Genomic DNA, 20,913 nt, shown 5'->3' with positions numbered 1-20,913 from the left:
TGTGTCACCCCTGTGTCTGTCCCAGCAGCTCTTTGTCCACGTGCCGCTGTCTGTCCCACTGTCTGTCCCACTGTCTGTCCCACTGTCTCTCTGTCCCAGGGCCTGTGTGTCTGTCCCTGTGTCCTGGGATCTGTCCATGTGTCCATGTGTTTGTCCCAATGTCCCAGGGCCTATCTGTGTGTCCATCCTTGGTTTTGTGTGTCTTTGTGTCCTGGGGTCTGTCCTTGCACCTGCATGTCTGTCCTTTTGTCCCAAGGTCTGTCCATGTGTCCATCCTTGTTTCCGTGTGCCCCGTGTGTCCATCGTCCTGCTCGTATGTCTTGTCTGGTGTCCCGGGGTCTGTCCTTGTGTCCGTGTGTCTGTCCCAGTGTCCATTCTTGTGCCTGCGTGTCTGTCCCTTTGTCTCGAGGTCTGTCTGTGTGTCCGTCCTTGTCCTTCCATGTCTGTCCTGGTGTCCGTGTGTCTCTCCCTGTGTCCCAGGATCCATCCATGTGTCTGACCCCATGTCTGTGTGTCTGTCCCAGTGTCCCAGGATCTGTCCATGTGTCTGTCCCAGGATCCGTCCTTGTGTCTGTCCCTGTGTCCGTGTGTCCGTCTCTGTGTCCCAGGGTCCGTCCGTGTGTCTGTTCCTGTGTCCATGTGTCTGTCCCAGCGTCCCGGGATCTGTCCGTGTGTCTGTCCCAGTGTCCCCGTGTCCACCCCTCTGTCCCCGCCTCTGTCCCGCCAGGTCCCACCGCGGGCGGGGACCGGGCACCGGGACCGGGCACCGGGGCGGGGCCGGGGCGGGGCCGGGGCGGGGCGGGCAGGGCCGGGAGCGCCGGAGCCGCCGGAGCCGCCGGAGCCGCCGGAGCCGCCGCCCGTCATGGAGCCCAACAGCCCCCGCAAGATCCAGTTCACGGTGCCGCTGCTGGAGCCGCATCTGGACCCGGAGGCGGCCGAGCAGGTGGGGACACCGGGCACGGCGGGGGGGACACACCGGGGACGCACCGGGGACGCACCGGGGCTGGGGGGACCCGCCTGCTCCTGCCGGGGCCGGTGCGGGAGGCTGCGGGCACGGCGGGGGGGACACGGGGCGCCCGGTGCGACCGCGGCGGAGTCGGGGCGGTGGTGACACCCCCGGGCGTGGGGGACGGGGCGCTGGGTGACACGGGGGCGGTGGTGGCGTGGGGGGGACCCACCCGGGGGCGAGCAGGTGTGTTCACCCCCCAGCGGTGTTGGGGACACCCCCAGTGCCACCCCCCGTGGGCTGGGGGCTGCCTGGCCCCGTGGTGGCCGTGGGGACCGAGGTGACAGTGCCAGGGCCATGTGCTGGCTCAGCACGACACCGCGGGGGTGTCCCGGGGGGGGGTGTTTGGTTACAGCCCCCCCCGGCGCCCCCAGGTCCCTCCAGCCCTTGCTCAACCCCTGCTCCTGCTGGAGGGGATCCCAGAATAGCAGCGGGGACACTATGGCCTGGCCAAGGGACACGGCAGAGCCGCCCAGGGACAACCAGGGGCACCCCCGGGTCCCTGCGACCCCCCCCCGCCCGCATCACCCCCATCCCGCTCTGCCCCCCAACTCTGGGGGCTGCAGGGGACCACCCCCCACTCCCTGTTGTCACCAAGTGTGGGAAGCTCTACAAGGATGGTGAGGAGTTGGGGGGTCCCGGCTGTGTGTGTCCCCCCCAGAATGGGGGTCCCCAGCAGCTGGGTGGCTCCCGGGCGAGCAGCCCCTGTTGCCAGCGGCGCGGGGGCGAGCGGGGGCCGCCCGCTGGCGAGCATCTCGCTGTCGCTAAATACGGCCACGCACCATCTGGGGCCGACACACGGCTCATTTGCAGCGCGGCCCCCCCAGGAGAGCCGGGGGGGGGCTGCTGGGTGGTGGGTGCAGGACCCCCGGCACCCACCGAGGCTGCAGTGGGGAGCGGGGGTACCCATGTGCCACCTCCCGTCCCAGCCGGGATATGGGGTGCTCGGCGTGACCCTGCCCTGGGGTGTCACCTGCCTGTCCCTGCCTCAGTTTCCCCCCTCCAGCTGCATCTCGGCACCTGTTGGAGCCCTTGGCAGTGTGACAGGGCCCTGGTGGCAGGTGACAATGCTGATGTCCCCTCCCTGTGTTTACATTTCCCCTGGTTTGGGGTGTCCCCGCAGGGGAAGAGCTGATGTGGGTCCCCCTCACACTGGTGAAGGGCTTGGCTGTGTCACCCCTATGTCCTGCAGGGTTGTCCCCAAGCCCATCCAGCCCCACCTTCTAGAAGGACCTTGTCCCCATGGGTCCCCCATGTCCCCAGAGGTCCCGCAGCTCCTTGGCCCCCGTCTGCTGTGCACATCCACCCACCCATCCTGCTGTCACCCATGGGTGCCAGGCCTGGCCCAGGGCTTAGTCCTGTGTCCCTGCCCAAGTCCCCAAGTCCACCCTGAGCACAGCGTGTCCCCAAGGCTGGGGGGGGGACACTCGGCGGGGGGTGTTTTCTCCATCATGCTGAGAGATGAGCTTCACCCATCCCACTCTGATCCCCAACCCCATTCAGGTCCCCCATCCCATTCTGGTCCCAGTCCCGTTCTAGTCCCGCTCCTGTGCCCATCCCAGCTCCCCCCGGATGACCCCCCAGGCCCAGGGGAGCGGCCCCCCCAGCGGCGCTCCCCCCACCGCGGGCCGCCGGGTTCCTGATGCTCTTGGCCGTGGCACTTTCTTAATCGATGGTGGAGATTGATCTAAAAATAGCGGCGGCAGGAGAGCGAGATGGCCCGGCCGAGCTGGGGGGGGATGGAGGGGAGGATGCAGGGATGGAGGGGAGGATGCAGGGATGGAGGGATGCAGGGATGCAGGGATGGAGGGATGCAGGGATGCAGGGATGCAGGGATGGAGGAAGGACCAGAGCATCCCCCCCTAGGGAGTCAAGGCGGGAGCCGCCCGGACGCCTGGGTCCCCGGCCCGGTCTGGAGCAGCGGAGCAAACACAGCTCAACCCCGCCTGGGTGACCTTGAGCGGGTGACACCGATGTCGCCCACCCTGTCCCTGCGGACACAGCCCTGCCCCACACCCGGGGGTGGCTCTGGTGTCCCCAGGACACGTCACCGGGGACACCAGGACCAGCCCCAACCCCGGCGGGGGGGCGCGACCCCTCCCAGCCCCATCTTTGGGCTTGTGGGGGGGTGGTTGGACCCCGACCCCGGAGCGACGGGGGGTCCCTGAGTGGGGGGGGGGAGGGCGTTTCCCGGCAATTCCCGGCAATTCCCGGCAATTCCCGGTTCCCTCTAATCTCCGTTTAAAACCCCGATCGCGGGTTTCTATGGCAACGGGGCCGACACGGAGAAGATTCGCCCGGGGGGGGAGGTCGGAGGGGGGGAGTGGGGGCGTCCTCCGCGTGCCCGCCTCATTAGCATCTCATTAGCATCTCATTAGGCAGCCTGCCTCATTAGGGAATCCTCGCCGGGAAATCGGTGTTTGCAGAGCAAACTCAGTTAGTGGGTCAGCGGGGAAAGGGGACGCGGGGTGCGGTGTCACCGCTGCCACCCGGCACGGCCACCAAGTCCTCTATTAGGGCCACAACCCCCCCCACCGAAGTCACCAAGTGGGGGTGGAATGTGGGGCAGGAGCAGCACAAGATGCTCCAGGTGACCTTGGGCAAGGACACTGTGTCCATAAAGGAAGGGCAGGTCCCTGCGGTGTCACCGCACCGATGTCACCGCGCCAATGTCACCGCACCGGTGTCGCCAGGCGCTTCCTGGGGCCGGGGTATAATTAGCACCCGTCTCTCATTAGGGCTGGTCGGGAAATGTTGATTTAAAAGACACGTGTGTCCAGCCACGGGAGCTGCGACACTCAGGGCCTGGCTGCTGTCCCCTGTCCCTTGGGGGCCACCACCGCCCTGGGGACAAAGCCATCGGGGGGGGTGCTGTGGGGTTCGGGGTGCAGCTGTGGGTCCCGACTCTCTGCTGTCCCCACCAAGATCCGAAGGCGCCGACCGACTCCGGCCAACCTGGTCCTGAGCAGCGATCAGTCGTCCCCAGGTGGGTCCTTGCGTGTGTCACCCCCCGGGAACCCCCCGATGTGAAACTCAGGGTCCCCCGTATGTGACGCTCAGGGCACTTGGGTTGCAGCGGGTGTCACCGTGTCCCCCACCCTGGGACTGTCCCCATGTCCCCTCCTCCCCTGCTGTCCCTGCTGCAGGATCGGGCCCTGGGGCTCAGCCAATCCATCTGCGGGGGGAGCAGCTGCTCGTGTCACCCCCCGCGCAGGGGACACTGGGACGGGGCCACCCCCGCTGGCACAGGGAGCAGGGGACACCAGCTGTGACATTTAAGAGCTGCTCGGTCATTGACCCCACACCCGGCATGTGGCCTTTGGGGACAGGGCATGGCAGCTGTGTCACAGTCCCCTGCCCCCCCTGAGCACCCACGGGTGACAGAGGGTGACACGGAGGGGCTGGATTCATGGCGGGGGGGGCAGGATGGAGCTGAGCGCTGACCTGTCACCTTCTGTCTCCCCCCAGAAATCGATGAGGACCGGCTGCCCAACCCCCTGCTGAAGGTGGGTGTCACCATGGGGGGGTGGGGGGTCCATGGGGTGTCCCCAAACCCCCGCCACTGACACCCCCATGTCCCTCGCAGTCAGGTCTGGCCATGTCACCCAGGCAGAGGAAGAAGGTTTCCCGCACCACCCCCACCATGAAAGGTACTGGGGGAGGGGACAGTCCCCTGGGTGACACAGGGGACAGGTGGGATGTCACCACCTTGGGATGTCACCACCTTGAGGTGTCACCACCTGGGCAATGGGGGGACAGGTGGGTTGGATGTCACCACCTTGGGTTGTCAGCACCTTGGCAATGGGGGGGACAGTCCCCTGGGTGACACAGGGGACAGGTGGGTTGGATGTCACCACCTTGGGATGTCACCACCTGGGCAATGGGGGGACAGGTGGGTTGGATGTCACCACCTTGGGATGTCACCACCTTGGCAATGGGGGGGGAGAGTCCCCTGGGTGACACAGGGGACAGGTGGGTTGGATGTCACCACCTTGGGATGTCACCACCTTGGCAATAGGGGGGGACAGTCCCCTGGGTGCCACACGGGACAGGTGGGATGTCACCACCTTGGGATGTCACCACCTTGGCAATGGGGGGGACAGTCCCCTGGGTGACACAGGGGACGGGTGGCTTGGATGTCACCCCCTTGGCGCTGCCCTTGGAGCCACCCAGCCACGGGCACATGGCAAATGCCAGCGGAGGGGACACGAGGCCCCCGCTGTCCCCGGGAGCGTGGGGACGGTCACGCTGTCCCCGCGCCCCCGCAGAGCTGCAGATGATGGTGGAGCATCACCTGTGCAAGCAGGCGCAGGACGAGGACGAGGAGGCGGCCGCTGCCACCGGCTGCTGCCACCACGGTGACACCGAGCACAGCCACAGCCCCGGTGGCACCTGCCCGCTGGCCACACACGAGGGTGGCCCCGGCCCCGGCCAGCGTGAGTGACCCGTGTCACCCCCCCGGTCACCCCGAGCTGTGGGTTGGGGACACTGAGGTGACACGCTGGTGTCCACAGGGACCCACGGGGACGGGCGGCAGAGCCCGGGGGACGGGGACACCCATATAGCACCGAGGGACAGTGCCGGGCAGGGCGCGGGCAGCAGCCAGTAGGTGCGTAACTGGGGTGCTGGGGGGTGCTGGGGGGCACTGGGACAGTGACTGGGGCACTGGGGGGTACTGGGACCCTGTACTGGGACACTGCGGCGGTACTGGGACACTCTACTGGGACACTGGGTGGGGTACGGGGATACTGTACTGGGATACTCTACTGGGATACTGGGGGGTGTACTGGGATACTGTACTGAGACACTGGGAGGTGTACTGGGATGCTGGGGGGGTACTGGGACACTGTACTGGGATACTGTACTGGGACACTGGGGGGTATACTGGGATGCTGGGAGGGGTATTGGGATACTGTACTGGGATGCTGGGGGTGCACTGGGATGCTGGGGGGATACTGGGACACTGTACTGGGACACTGGGGTGGTATTGGGGCAATGGGAGCTGTACTGGGACACTGGGGGGTGTATTGGGATGCTGGGGGGGTACTGGGATACTGTACTGGGACACTGGGGGGGTACGGGGGCACTGTACTGGGGTGGTATTGGGGCAATGGGAGCAGTACTGGGGCATGGGGGGTGCTACTGGGATACTGCACTGGGATACTGGGGGGAAACTGGGGGGTACTGGGGCCCTGCGGGGGTCACTGGGACACCGTCCTGGGGCACTGGGGGTACCCTGGTCCCCACAGCGGGGAGGGGGACAGCGTCACAGGGTGATGCTGGCACTGGGGACACGGCGCTGGCTTTGCCGGGGTCCCCGTCCCCTCCACGATGTCCCCTCTGTCCCCAGGGCCACCGCAGCGCCGAGGCCGCGCAGGAGCTGGACGTCCCGGGGACTTTTTTACCTGTTTTCTAAGATTCCGCCGCCGCTTTGGGGCTCCCGGAGGGTTATTTTTTACTGCCACGGGCAGGTCCCCCCCCGGGGGGCACTTTGGGGACAACGGCTGTGCCCATGTCCCCTCACCCCCCCGCGACCCAGGGCGGGTGACGCTGGCGACACCGCGCAGCACCCCCTGGTGGCCCCTCCCCGCCCCCGCCGCATCACTGCCACCCCCAGGGTGTCCCCAGGGCCACCGCACTGTCACCCCCCACCCCGCCCTGGGGAGTCGCACACGCGTGTGCACGCACACGGGTTCTTGTGCACGCGTGTGTTGGGGGGGGGGGTGCACGTGCATGTACCTGGGGCCGAGGGGGGGACACACAGACACACGCACCCCAGGGTGTTTGCACCCACGGACACGGGGGGGAACACACTTTGCACGTGGGATTCGCATGGACGCAGCGCACGTGTGACACGTGGGGGGCGCAGGGACCCCCCCCCGCCTCAGTTGGTATTAAAGGGATCCCTTCCCCCCCCCGCCCCGCCTCCTCTTTGCCTTCACATGGGGGGTGCAGGACCCCCCCAAGCTCTGAACCCACCCTGGGGTCCCATCCAGCTGTGTCAGCCACTCTGTCCCCATGGGAGGGGTCCTGGCCCCCCCGTCACCCCCCAGCTCCCAGGCCAAGGGCGCAGGAGCCGGGGGGGTGGTGGTGGATGGTTTATTAATTGCTCGTTAGCGGCGGCGCTTCGTTTCACATGCGTGTGTGGGTGGAGCTGTGCCAGTGGGAAGGGGGGAAATGGGGGAGGGGCACGGCGGGGGGGGGCGGAGCTGGAGGATGCTCAAGGCACATGGGATGCGGGAGGATGCTCAAGGATGCTCTGGCCACACTGGAACCAGGATGCCAGAGGATGCTCAAGATACCCTGGGATGCAGGAGGATGCTCGAGATGCACCAGGATGCTGGAGGATGCTTGAGGATGCTCAAGGATGCTCGAGATACACCAGGATGCTGGAGGATGCTTGAGGATGCTTGAGATACCCTGGGATGCAGGAGGATGCTTGAGATGCACCGGGATGCAGGAGGATGCTCAAGATACACCAGGATGCTGGAGGATGCTCAAGGATGCTCGAGATACACCGGGATGCTGGAGGATGCTCAAGGATGCTCGAGATACACTGGGATGCTGGAGGATGCTCAAGGCACACTGGAACCAGGACACCGGAGGATACTCGATGCACACCAGAATGCCAGAGGATACTCAAGGATGCTCGAGGCACACCAGAGCTGGGATGCTGGAGGATGCTCGAGGCAAACCAGGATGCTGGAGGACACCTGAGGATGCTCAAGATACACCAGGATGCCAGAGGATACTCGAGGATGCTTGAGGCACACTGCGATGCTGGAGGATGCTCAAGATACACTGGAGCCGGGATGCTGGAGGATGCTTGAGGCAAACCAGGATGCCGGAGGATGCTCAAGGATGCTCAAGGCATGCCAGAACTGGGATGTTGGAAGATGCTCAAGACACACTGGAACCAGGATGCCAGAGGATGCTTGAAGCACACCAGAACCGAGATGCTGGAGGATGCTCGAGATACACCAGAATGCCGGAGGATGCCGGAGGATGCTCGAGACACACGGGGATGCTGGAGGATGCTCGAGGGACACCAGAGCCGGAATGGAAGAGGATGCTCAAGGGACACGGGGATGCAGGAGGATGCTCGAGCCGGAGGAAGCCGGGGGGGGATCTGGGGCGCACGCTGGAGCCGGAGATGCTGGAGACACAGCGGGGCCAGGAGGGGCTGGCACAGCCCTGGGGACACTGGGGCTGGCGCTGTCACCTCTGGGCCCGATCCTGCCCCCCCACCGCTGCCCCATCACCCCCCACCTCACCCACACCATGTGGGGCAGGACCCTGGGGGGACATGGGGACGGGCCCCACAGACACACATCAGGGGACAGGGATGCTCCAGGAGCATAGGGCAGGATGGGGACATTTAGGGACATTTGGGGACACCCACCACGGTGTGGCCGCACTGACCCAGCAGGCACAGAGGGGACAACGGTGGCCCTCATGGTGACACACCCCACATGGCTCCTCTGTCACCTGCTGTCCCCAGGGCCACCGCCATCGTCCCCACCCCGCCATGGGGTGGGAAGCAGCTTTTGTAGAAAATCATAAGGGCAAAACCCAGCGTGGGGGGCCGGGAAGCCACTGGTGTGACAGCGAGAGGGTCGGTGTCACCGTCACCAGTGGCCCCAGGTTTGGCACAGGTGGCCGGAGGTGGCCGGGCTGGGGGGGACCGGGGGGACCGACCCCGGGGGTGCTGGTGGCACCGGCCCGAATCCTCCCTCCCCGCGAATGGTGCTGAACTCGATGGCGTCGGACACAGTGGGCGAGACGGCGTCACTCGGCCGGACGAGAACCTGTTGTGGCGGTGGGGACAGTCACAGCCGGGCCACCAACGCAGCCCCCCCGGCCGGGTTGTCCCCCCAGCGCCCACCTGGCTGCTCCCGCTGTTATTCCACGTCCCCGTTCTGGTTGTTTCTGGTGGCCGGTGGTTCCTCGCAGGGTGACAGCTCCTCGATGGACGCCTGGTTGGTGATGCCTGGGGGGGACACGGGGTGCGGAGTCACTGAGAACACTGAGACCCCCTCCCAAGTCATCCCACCCACCCCACAAGTCCAAGTGTCACCCACCCCGTGCTCCCCACCCAGAGACGCTTGGCACAGCCTCAGGTGTCCCCACGATGCTCCCTGTCCCCTCGCCGGGGGACGCGGTGGCCGTGGTGGCCGTCACCTACCGCTGGCCGCCCGCTCCTTCCACTTCTGCTTGTTCTCCTGGATGTACTTGGTCCAGGTGGAGCGGAACCCGGCCAGGTCGGATTTGATGTCCCCCAGCTCCAGGTGCTCATCCAGGGACGGCTGCCGCCACTGCGAGCTGCGGGGACAGGGGCGGATGGGACAGGCACAGCTGGGACGGGGACAGTCGGGGACGGGGACAGTTGGGGACAGGGACAGCAAGGGATGGGGACAGCCGGGCATGGTGACAGTTGGGGATGGGGACGGCCGGGGACGGGGACAGCCTAGGATGGGGACAGCCGGGGACGGGGACAGCTGGGGACAGGGATAGCCAGGGATGGGGACAGTTGGGCATGGGGACAGTTGGGGACGGGGACAGCTGGGGATGGGGACACACATGAGGATGGGGACACACATGGGGATGGGGACACACATGGGGATGGGGACACACATGGGGATGGGCACAGCTGGGGACAGGGACAGCGTAGGATGGGGACAGCTGGGGACAGGGATAGCCAGGGATGGGGACAGTTGGGCATGGTGACAGTTGGAGATGGGGACAGCCGGGGATGGGGACAGTTGGGCATGGTGACAGTTGGAGATGGGGACAGCCGGGGATGGGGACAGTTGGGCATGGTGACAGTTGGAGATGGGGACAGCCGGGGATGGGGACAGTTGGGCATGGTGACAGTTGGAGATGGGGACAGCTGGGGACGGGGAAAGCCACCACCACCACCTCCCCGTGCCCAAAACAAGAAGGGGAAACTGAGGCAGGGGGGTGGCCGACCTGGGCGGCTGGGTGGCCGCCGGGTTGCCCTTGGACTTGGTGCCGTCCTCGGCGAGGGGCAGCACCAGCTTCTCGGCTACGTCGGTCAGCACCGAGAAGGTGGGTTCCACGATGAAGTCGATGAAGCCTGCGGCGGGGAAGGGACACGGCGGCCATGGGGAGGGGACACGGCGGCCACGGGGACGCGCCCTGGCTGGGGACAGGCTGGGGACACTCACCGATCTGCGACTGGGCCACCAGCGTTGAAGTGCGGTCGCAGAGCGGCGAGAAGGGCAGCCCCAGCTCGGCCTCCTTGTCCCCCTGGGGAGGCGAAGCGAGGGAGATGTGTCCCCAAGGGGTTGTCCCCGTGTCCCCAGGGCCGTGGGGACCCTACCTGCCTGAAGAACTCCTCCATCAGCGCCTTGGTCCAGCGGCTGTGCACGGCCCACTGCTTGGTGGGGTGGCTGATATCGGCCGCGTGCAGCAGCAGCGACAGCACCTTGGACTTGTCGATCCTGCGGAGGGGACCCCGCTGCTGAGATTTGTCCCCCAAAAGCCACATCATGTCCCCCACGCTGGGGACTTCTCCCCAACCCGCACTCACCGCTCCAGCTGCTGCAGCGACGTCTTCATGGACTTGACCTGCTGGAAGTGGCAGGACATGTCGGTGGCCAGGACCATCTCGATCACCAGCGCCCGCAGCTCCCTGCGCCCCAGGGACGGGGGGGAAATGCCATCAGGGTCCGGTGTCCCCGCCGGGGACAGCGCCGGGGACAAGGACGGGGACCTTACGCGAACTCATCCTTGGTGAGGTTGACGAAGATGTTCATCTCGTCGTCCTGCATCATGCGGAACACGGCGCTGATGTGGTGGTTCTCCAGCACCGAGCGGTCGTTGTAGAGGATGGCGCAGTCCGACCTGGGGACACAGGGGACAGTGGGACCCCGGTGTGGTGGCAGGGAAGCTGAGACCCCTCCCCGTGGGGAGAGGGATGTCCCCAGGGTGCTGGGGGTGGCACTGAGTGTCTCCGAGGCGCCAGCATCTCTGTATCACAGCCATATTAGTGGCCATGGGTGCCCCCAGGGTGCCAGCACATCTGTATCAATGGCCTGAGTGTCCCCAGGGTGCTGGCACATCTGTATCAATGGCCTGAGTGTCCCCAGGGTGTTGGCACATCTGCATCACAGCTGTATCAATGGCCTGGGTGTCCCCAGGGTGCCGTCACATCTGCACCACAGCTGTATCAATGGCCTGGGTGTCCCCAGGGTGCCAGCACATCTGTATCAATGGCCTGGGTGTCCCCAGGGTGCCAGCACACCTGTATCCTGGCTGTTATTGGTGGCACCGAGTGTCCCCAGGGTGCTGGCACACACGTCTCCTGGCTGCACAGGTGGCGCTGAGTGTCCCCAAGCTGCCAGCGCATCTGCGTCCCAGCCATAACAGTGACACTGGGTGTCCCCAGGGTGCCACCTTCCACACCTCACAGTGTCCCACATGTCGCCACGCCAGCTCCCCAGCCCTGCCCGTGCCGTGCCATGTCACCTGCACCGTGCCATGCCGTGCCACCCGTGCCACGCCATGTCACCCATGCCACCCGCGCGGTGCCCCCGCCCTCACTTGGTCTGGATGTGGAAGCTGTTGGTGGTGCCCGTGTGCTCGTAGTCGTGGATGGCGGCAGCGAAGATGGTGGCCAGGACCTCGATCTCCGTCAGGTAGTGCTGGGGGGACGCAGGTGGCACGGGGACGGTCACCAGGCGCCCCAGTGACACCCCACGAGGGACACGGGGCGCAGGGTGTGGGATGCTCAACATGCAGGTGTTTGCACGACAGCGTGTGACCACACGTGTGCACGGCCACGCATGTGACGTGACGGGGACACCAGGACGTGGACACACATCCCCCCAAGCTGGGGTCACCCCATCATCCTGGTGACATCGTCATGACAACAGCGCCGTTGCTCCATGGTGCTGTCTCCATGGCAACAAGCATCACTGGGCCCAGACACTACCCGGGACATCCCGGTGTCCCTGTGGGACCCCCAAATATCCCCTTGGGGCCCCCAAAAGTCCCCGTACCAGCATCCCGGTGCGCAGCAGGAAGCAGTGGACGGTCTGGGTGACATCGGCGGCGTGGACCTGGTTGTGGTAGGGGTTGCGGTACTTGCCGTAGCCGGTCTCCAGCGCGTCCAGCAGCGTGGTCAGGAAGACGGTGGGGATCTGCGGCGCAGGCACACGGCTGCACCCGTGCACCCGGCACCGGGCCCCGCGGCACCCACGGGTGGGCACGGGCACCCACGGGTGCGCGCAGACGCACCTTGAAGCGGCTGTTGAGGTTGTGTCGGGTGAAGAGCTCGAAGACGATGGTGCGCAGGGAGTGATCGTCCGTCACCCGATTCAGCGTGAAGACGTCGAAGCACCAAAGGTCGAGGCTCTGGAGGGGTGGGGGGACACGGGGGTATTGGCACAGGGCCTGGGGACACCCGGGGACACCCGGGGACACCCAGCCGTGCCCGGTGAAGCCCAGCAAAGCCCAGCAAAGCCCAGTGATGCCCAGTGATATCCAGCGATGCCCAGCAAAGATCAGTGATGCCCAGTGAAGCCCAGTAAAGACCAGCAAAGACCAGCAAAGACCAGCAAAGACCAGCAAAGACCAGCAAAGACCAGCAAAGACCAGCAAAGACCAGTGATGCCCAATGAAGCCCAATAAAGATCAGCAAACCGCAGTGAAGCCCAGTGATTCCCAGTGACACCCAGCAAAGCCCAGTGATTCCCAGTGAAGCCCAGTGAATCCCAGCAAAGCCCAATAAAGACCAGCAAACCACAGTGAAGCCCAGCAAAGCCCAGTGATTCCCAGTGACACCCAGCAAAGCCCAGTGATGCCCAGCAAAGCCCAGCGAAGCCCAGTGACCCCAGGTGATGCCCAGCACACTGGGTGCCATCTCCCATGGACAACCTGTGCCACATCCTATGGAGTGGATGTGCCAGGCCAGGGGAGCATCCCGGGGCGGGGGGAATTGGGGTGCCCCGCACACCCCGGGGCAGCATCCCTGGGGTAACTGGGTGCCCCCCACACCCCAAGGTACCTTCAGGCAGTTGAGGACGGAGGTGGAGTAGCTGGGCCCCACGGCCGTGTACGTCCGGCGAAACATCCTGCAAGAGACAGCGGATGTGGGTGCTGGGGGATCCACCTGGGTGCTCAGGGACAGACCTTGGGTGCCAGGGGACAAACCCTGGGGGCAGGAGACACATCTGGGCACTGGGGCCACCCCAGGTGCTTGGGGACCCCGCTGGGGACAACCCCTGGAGCCACAGGCCACCTAATTATAAATATGTAAAGGGTGAGAGCCATGAAGATGATGGAGTGGAGCATCTGCAGTGTGGGGAAAGGCTGAGGGAGCTGGGGCGCTGGAGCTGGAGAAGTGGAGACTGAGGGGTGATTAATTAATGGGGATCAATATGGAAAGGGGGAGTGTCAGGAGGATGGAGCCAGGCTCTTCTGGGTGACAACCAGTGACAGGACAAGGGGCAATGGGTGCAAACTGGAACACAGGAGGTTCCGCTTAAATCTGAGCAGAAACTTGTTCGTGGTGAGGGTGGCAGAGCCTGGCCCAGGCTGCCCAGGGGGTTGTGGAGTCTCCTTCTGTGCAGACATTCCAACCCGCCTGGTTCCTGTGGAACCTCATCTGGGTGTCCCTGCTCCAGAACAGATGATTCCCAAGGTCCCTTCCAACCCCTGTGACTCCGTGACCACCCTCCCACGCCCTCCCCGCCCCCCCAGCACCCACCTCTCCACGAAGATCCCGGCCTGGACGGCGTGGACGATGCTGCGGAACTTGGGTTTCTCCTCGGCGCGGCGGCCCTTGGCGCGCGCCTGCTGGGTGAAGGTGGCCGCCAGCCAGTCCCGCACCTCGGAGGGGACGGCGGCGTCCGAGCCCATGGCCCGCAGCTCGTCCTCCGTGTCCAGCATCTGCCTGCGGGACGGGGGGGGTGGCGTCAGGGCAGGGTCATGGTCACCTCGGTGCCACCTCGGTGTCACCACGCGGCCACACCTGGTCTCGTCGATGCAAACGGCCTCGAGCAGCGAGGCCGCGTACTCCAGGTTCCTGCGCAGCTCCTCCACGTTCACCTCGCCCGTCTCCAGCTGCTTCACCATGAACCGCAGCCTGGGGGGGGGACAAAGGGGACAGTTTGGGGGGTCCCCAAGCGGCCAGCGGCAGGATGAGTCCCCACCGGGGGCACCCATGGGGTCAGAGAGCCATCGGGGTTTGAAAGGACCCTCAAGATCGAGTCCAAGCGTTCACCCAACGCTGGCACTAAAATGTCCCCAAGAGTGTCACCTGTTCGCCCCCCCAGGGATGGTGACACCAGCACCGCCCTGGGCAGCCTGTTCAATGCCGCACAGCCCTTTGGGGCACAAATCACCCCAAATTTGCCCCCTCAGCCTCCCCTGGTGCAACGTGAGGCCGTTTCCTCTGGTCCTGGCGCTTGTTGCATGTGTGCACACCCGCACGCACACACACGTGAACACACCGTGGGCACACACACGTGCACGTGAACACACACATGCACGCGCACACACGTGCACAGACACAGACGTGCACACTTGCACGTGCATGCACAGACATGCACGTGTCCACTTGCACATACACACACACGTGCACATATAAACACACTTGTGCACACACACATGCACACTTGCACATACATGCACATGCACACACATACATACACATGCACACACATACATACACACACACGTGTGCACACTTGCACATATGTGCCCATGCACAGTCGCACACACATGCGCACACACACTTGCACACACATGCGTGCACATTCACATGCAAGTATGCACACTTGAACACGCATGCACATGCACATACACACATACACACTTGCACATATGTGCACATGCACACTTGCACACGCATGCACACACATGCATGCACATACACACACGTGCCCTTGCACATACATGCACTTGCACTCACATGCAAACACATGCACACTTGCATATGCACATACATGTGTGCACACTTGCACATATGTGCCCATGCACAGTTGCACACGCATGCACATACACGTATGCACACTTGCACACACATGCATGCACATACACGTATGCACACTTGCACACTTGCACATATGTGCACACGCACACAAATGCACACACATGCATGCACACACACATGTGCACTTGCACATACATGCACTTGCACGCACATGCAAACACATGCACACACATACATACACACTTGCATATGCACATACACGTGTGCACACTTGCACATACGTGCCCATGCACAGTTGCACACGCATGCACACACACACATACACATACAGGTATGCACACTTGCACACACATGCGTGCACATTCACATACAAGTATGCACACTTGCACATATATGCACATGCACACTTGCACACAAATGCACACACATGCATGCACACACACATGTGCACTTGCACATACATACATACACATGCACACACATGCACACTTGCATATGCACACACACGTGCGCACACTTGCACATCTGTGCACATGCACATTTGCACACAAATACACACACACGCGTGTGCACTTACACACACTTGCACGTGTGCACACGCACATTTGCACACACACACACACACACACCTGCACCCGCCTCTCCCCCAGCCCTCCCGTCTGACACACGCCTGCACACGCGTGTGCGAGCAGCCGCCCGCCCCCACCCATCTGTCTGTGTGTCCGTCTGTCTGTCGGGGGGGGGGTGGAATCCCATCTGTCGCCCGGGGGCTGGGGACGCGCCACCCCCGCAGCCGTGTCTCCCGCTCGCACGCAGGCTGGCACGGGCTGGCACACGTTGTCACACGCTGTCACAGCCCCCCCAGCGCTCTGCCAGCTCCCCCCAGATTGGGGCGAGGGACGCGGTGTTGGGGACATGGTGGCAGGGGACACCAGCCACCCTGTCCCCTCCCAGAGGCCTCGCTGTCACCGCCACTGCCACCTGCCACGTCCCCACCGGTCCCCAATGGTCCCCATTGGTGCCACCAGCACCCAGTGGGTCCCCAGCAGGGACCACCAGGTCCCCAGCGGTCCCCTATGCACACTGTCCCCAAGGCCGGTGGCACCTGTCCCCACCATCAGCAGTTTCCTGTGACACCGCCAGCCCGGCCCTCACTCTGGGGACACCTCCAGGTCCCCCCAAAACGTGGCCATAGGGAGGGTGACAGCACATGGTGACAGTCTCAGGGGATGGGGACACAGGCCACCACCCCCCCATGCCGTTCCCACGGCCAACCCCAGCGGTGGGACACGGTGTCCCTGTCATCCCGTGTCCCAGCAGTGGGGACGTCACGCCGGTCACAGTGTCCCCAGTGTGGGTGACACAAGCCATGCATGTCCCCACCTGCCACCTTGTCCCCACCAGCCCGGCCCCTTGGGGAAACTGAGGCACGGCATAACGGGAGGGTCACAGTGTCCCCACCAGTGTCACAGTGTCCCCACCACGCTGGCTCCTTGGGGACCAGCCCAAGCCTGCGGGTCACCGGCTGAGATGCCGTGTCCCTTGTCCCTTGTCCCCTAGCGGCAGCTCCAAACCCCACGAGCAGGATGTGACCGGCAGTGACCCAGGAGGTGCTGGCACTTGTCCCCAACCCAGGGGACAGTCCCTGGGAGGGGACAGTGCCGTGATCCCCCAGGAGGGGCCAGCGGGGCCGTGGGACCGTGTGGGGACAGGGACAGGGCTCCTGGTGACAAGCAGGGACAGGGGGACCCCCCCATTTCTCCAGCAGGGGACAAAGTCCCCATGGCTGGGGACACGGGGCGCTGGCAGCGGCTCCTGCAGGGTTTCCTGCCCTCTGATTGCAATTAACGTTAATTACTGAACTCGCGCCCTGAAAACGTCCCCAGGTCCCCAAGGTGGTGGCTGGTGGCCTTGTCCCAGCACAGCGACCGGACCCGGTTTGGTGGGTGGGGGCCACCGCGTCCCCAGCCAAGGTGACGGTGACAGTTGCCAGCGAGGGGGACGGTGGGGGGTCCACAAGACGTCACATTCAGAGCCCGCACGAAGCTCCGGGGGAATGTGACCTTGGGAAGGCAATTGTCACCTTCCCATGCCCGCCACCCATCCCTGGGGACACACACTCTCAGGGACACCCGTCCTGGGGACCCCCACCCTCAGTGGCACCTTTGTGTCACTGGCTTGTCACAGCTGGTGCTGGGACCCCCGCATGGAGCGTGGGGACAAGGGACAGCCGCCCCCCGGCTGCGTCACGCTGCCAGGCAGGTGCCACCCGCGCCCACGGTCCCCACGGGCTGCCTGTCACCACCCACGGCCCCGCGCGCTGCTGCCCCCCCGGGCCACGGCCCGGGCCCCCGTGCACACGTGCTCCGTGCACGCTCAGGTGTGCACGTGCGTGCACACGTGTTCCCGGGCACCTGTGCTCCATACCTGCTCAGGTGTGCACAGGCACATGCACGCGTGTTCCCGTGCACATGTGCACCATGCACGCTCAGGTGTGCACGTGCACGTGTTCCCATGCACATCTGCTCCATGCACGCTCAGGTGTGCACGTGCACGTGTTCCCATGCACATCTGCTCCATGCACGCTCAGGTGTGCACGTGCACGTGTTCCCGTGCACATGCACTCCATGAATGCTCAGGTGTGCACGTGCACACGTGTTCCCGTGCACATGTGCACCATGCACGCTCAGGTGTGCACGTGCACGTGTTCCCATGCACATCTGCTCCATGCACGCTCAGGTGTGCACGTGCACACGTGTTCCCGTGCATATGCACTCCATGAATGCTCAGGTGTGCATGTGCATGTGCACATGTGTTCCCATGCACATGCACTCCATGCACGCTCAGGTATGCACGTGCACACGTTCCCGTGCACATGCACTCCATGAATGCTCAGGTGTGCACGTGCACACGTGTTCCCGTGCACATGTGCACCATGCACGCTCAGGTGTGCACGTGCACGTGTTCCCATGCACATCTGCTCCATGCACGCTCAGGTGTGCACGTGCACACGTGTTCCCGTGCATATGCACTCCATGAATGCTCAGGTGTGCATGTGCATGTGCACACGTGTTCCCATGCACATGCACTCCATGCACGCTCAGGTATGCACGTGCACACGTTCCCGTGCACACGCACTCCATGCATGCTCAGGTGTGCACGTGCACTTGCCCATGTGTCTCCTGTGCACGCTCAGGTGTGCACATGGCTGTGCACATGTTCCCGTGCACATGTGCACCATGCACGCTCAGGTGTGCACGTGCACATGCACACGTGTTCCCGTGCACATGCACCCCATGCATGCTCAGGTGTGCACGTGCATGTGCCCACGTGTCTCGTGTGCGCACTCGGGTGTGCACACGGCTGTGCCTGTGTTCCCGTGCACATGTGCACCATGCACGCTCAGCTGTGCACGTGCACACGTGATCCACGCCCACTCAGGTGTGCACAGGTATGTGCCCATGTGTTTCTCATGCACACTCAGGTGTGCACGTGGCTGCACACGCGTTCCTGTGCACACGTGCTCCGTGCACGCTCAGGTGCGCGTGTGCACGCGCGCACGCATTCCCGTGCTCACTCGGGTGTGCCCGTGGGGCTGCACACGTGTTTCTGTGCACGCTCAGGTGTGCACACGCTTTTCCACGCACGCTCAGGTGCGTTCCGACACACTGACCTGCTCCCACAGGTGCACAATCACCCCCTGGGCACACCTGGGTGTGCACAGAGCACGTGTGCACACACGTGGGCCAAACTCCTGGTCCCCACGCACACATTTGCACGCTCCCAGCAACGTGCGCAGCCGGTTGCACACTCAGGCTTTGCACGCACGTCCTGAGAACTCCGGCACCAACGTTTCACGCCCCGAGCGGCCTTGGGCACACGTGAAACACACTCAGCTCACCAGCAAACGTGCAACGCGGCCCCGTCCTTGTCCCCGTGTCCCCTCGTGCACCTTCGCGGGGCGCCACGTGCACCCCCGTGCACGCCCCGTGCACGCCCACGCCGCACGAGGACCCGCACGTGCCGTGGGGCGGCGAGGGGGCACACGCACTCGTGAGCACAACTGCACACGGGGGGGGCACCAACAGCCCCCCCGGAGAGGAGGGGAGCACCCAATGTCCCCCCACCCGGGGTTGGGGGAGCCCCTGGCACCCCCAAAGTCACCCCAGGGTCATGGGTGGCCCCAGCCTGAGGGGGTGCAATGGGTGCTGCATTGGGGGGGTCCCCAGGGGCAGCTGAAAGTCCCGGGGGGGAGCGCAATGTGGGGGTCACTGGGGGCTCTTAGAGAAGGTTGGGGGGGGTCCCCAAAGGGGGTGACAGGGGGTTTGATGGGGGGTGATAGGTGGGCTCAAGGGTCCAGTTTGGGGGTCCCAGTACAGGAGTGGGGGTCCCCCATTTAAGGGTCCCATTTTGGGGATGGGGTCCCAGTTTGGGGTGAGGGTTCGTGGTTTGGGTGTCCCAGTTTGGGAGTGCAGGTCCCAGTTTGGAGGTGGTGGGTCTCATTTTGGGGGTGCAGCTCCCAGTTCAGGGTAGGGGGTCCCCATTTAGGGGTGGAGGGTCCTCATTTAGCGGTGGGGGCTTCTCCACCTGAGGGTCCCTCTTTAGGGGTGGAGGGTCCCCATTTGGGGGTCCAGGGTTCCTCCTTTGAGGGTTTGGGGTCCCTGCTTGGGGGAGGTCATTCCCAGTTTGGGGGTGCAGCTCCCAGTTTGGGGGTGGGGGCTCCTGCTTTAAGGGTTTGGGGTCCCTGCTTGGGGGAGGTCATTCCCAGTTTGGGGGTGCAGCTCCCAGTTTGGGGGTGGGGGCTCCTGCTTTAAGGGTTTGGGGTCCCTGCTTGGGGGTGGTTGTTCCCGGTTTGGGGGTGGTGAGTCCCATTTTGGGGGTGCAGCTCCCGGTTCGGGGGGGGGGGGGCAGGTTTTTTTTTGGGGGGGTCACTCACAGCGCTCGGAGCTTGACCCAAATCTTCTTGCTGGGGGCGGACTTGATCTCCAGCGGGGAGGGGCAGCAGCCGCCGGCCGGGTCCGGCCCCTCACGCTCGGGCTGCAGCCCCGGGAGGCTCCGCGGCGGCTCCATGGCCCCTACCGGGGAACGCGGCCTCAGCCCCGGGGAACCGGGTCCCGAGCAGCCGCCGGTCCCGCCCCGCAGCCCCGGGAGGGGCCTCCCGGCGCACCCCCCCCCCGCCACCCCGCTTCTTTCGCCGCCCGGTACCCGGCGGCTGCGCAGGCGGCACCGGCCCGGGAGACGGAGCTAAGATGGATCCCGGGCACCGGGGGTGGGAGCGGCGGTGGGGGGCACCGGGGAGGGAGAACCGGGGGTGGGGGCAGCGGGGATGGGGAGAAGCGGGATGGGGAGAAACGAAGGTGGGGGGACACCGGGAGGGTGAGAACAAGGGGTTGGGGGGCGCCGGGGATGGGGAGAAGCGGGAGGTGGGGAACCGGGATGCGGAGAAGCGAGAATGGGGAGAAGCGGGGATGGGGGAAGCGGAGGTGGGGGACACCGGGAGCGGGAGAACCGGGGGGAGAGCACCGGGAAGGGAGAATGGGGAGAACCGGGATGGGGAGCACCGGGAAGGGAGAATGGGGAGAACCGGGATGGGGAGCAGCGGCGTGCGGCGGGCGGGACCGGGGATGCTGCGCGCTCCTACCCGAGGATGCTCGGCCGGGAAGCGCCGGTGCTGCCGGTACCGCCGCGCTCGGTGCTGCCGTGTCCCGGTGCAGCCGGTGCCGGTGCTCCCGGTGCCGCCGGCTCCGTCTCCGCCGCCCGGGCTCCGTCGCAACTTTCCCCGAGCCGGCACCGGCGGGAGGGCGGGGAGGGGCGGGGGGAGCCGGGGGCGGGGGCCGGGAACCGGGGTCCGCCCAGCCCCGCTCGGCACCGGCACCGGGCGGGGGGGGCGGGACCCCCACGGGGCTGTGGGGAGGGCGGGGAGATGCCCCGGGACCCGCCGTGGGGA

The 20,913-nt window shown here is 65.0% G+C and overlaps 2 protein-coding genes across 6 annotated transcripts; one reads left to right on the top strand and one right to left on the bottom strand.

The window, feature by feature from the left end:
- Positions 1-796: 796 nt before the first annotated feature.
- PPP1R1A (protein phosphatase 1 regulatory inhibitor subunit 1A) lies at positions 797-6,929 on the top strand. The gene is made up of 7 exons (XM_082073497.1): positions 797-943; positions 3,932-3,992; positions 4,475-4,512; positions 4,593-4,656; positions 5,275-5,442; positions 5,521-5,615; positions 6,357-6,929. Exons 1-6 carry the CDS (start codon positions 863-865, stop codon positions 5,613-5,615), a joined length of 507 nt encoding a protein of 168 aa, XP_081929623.1. The 5' UTR covers positions 797-862; the 3' UTR covers positions 6,357-6,929.
- A 171-nt stretch (positions 6,930-7,100) lies between these two features.
- On the bottom strand, positions 7,101-20,706 carry PDE1B (phosphodiesterase 1B). Of its 5 annotated transcripts, none has more exons than XR_014186082.1 (17): positions 20,608-20,706; positions 19,903-20,041; positions 14,004-14,117; positions 13,740-13,925; positions 13,038-13,104; positions 12,269-12,385; positions 12,031-12,171; positions 11,573-11,673; positions 10,748-10,873; positions 10,560-10,661; positions 10,350-10,470; positions 10,195-10,276; positions 9,977-10,103; positions 9,192-9,328; positions 8,892-8,996; positions 7,523-8,814; positions 7,101-7,444 (listed from the first exon to the last, which is right to left on the bottom strand). XR_014186082.1 is itself a non-coding variant. In XM_082073471.1 (16 exons), exons 2-15 carry the CDS (start codon positions 20,034-20,036, stop codon positions 8,908-8,910), a joined length of 1,644 nt encoding a protein of 547 aa, XP_081929597.1. In that variant the 5' UTR covers positions 20,037-20,041; positions 20,608-20,706; the 3' UTR covers positions 7,101-8,814; positions 8,892-8,907. The 5 variants fall into 5 exon arrangements, 3 of the variants coding, with proteins under 3 accessions (XP_081929597.1, XP_081929598.1, XP_081929599.1); XR_014186083.1 differs by having other exon boundaries at positions 7,101-7,512; positions 7,591-8,814; XM_082073471.1 differs by having other exon boundaries at positions 7,101-8,814.
- Positions 20,707-20,913: the final 207 nt, after the last annotated feature.

The sequence above is a fragment of the Streptopelia decaocto genome (genome assembly GCF_964273445.1).
Source record: "Streptopelia decaocto genome assembly, chromosome: 27".
In the NCBI taxonomy this organism is placed as follows: Eukaryota; Metazoa; Chordata; class Aves; order Columbiformes; family Columbidae; genus Streptopelia; species Streptopelia decaocto.
This window is presented reverse-complemented; position numbering and strand designations above follow the sequence as displayed.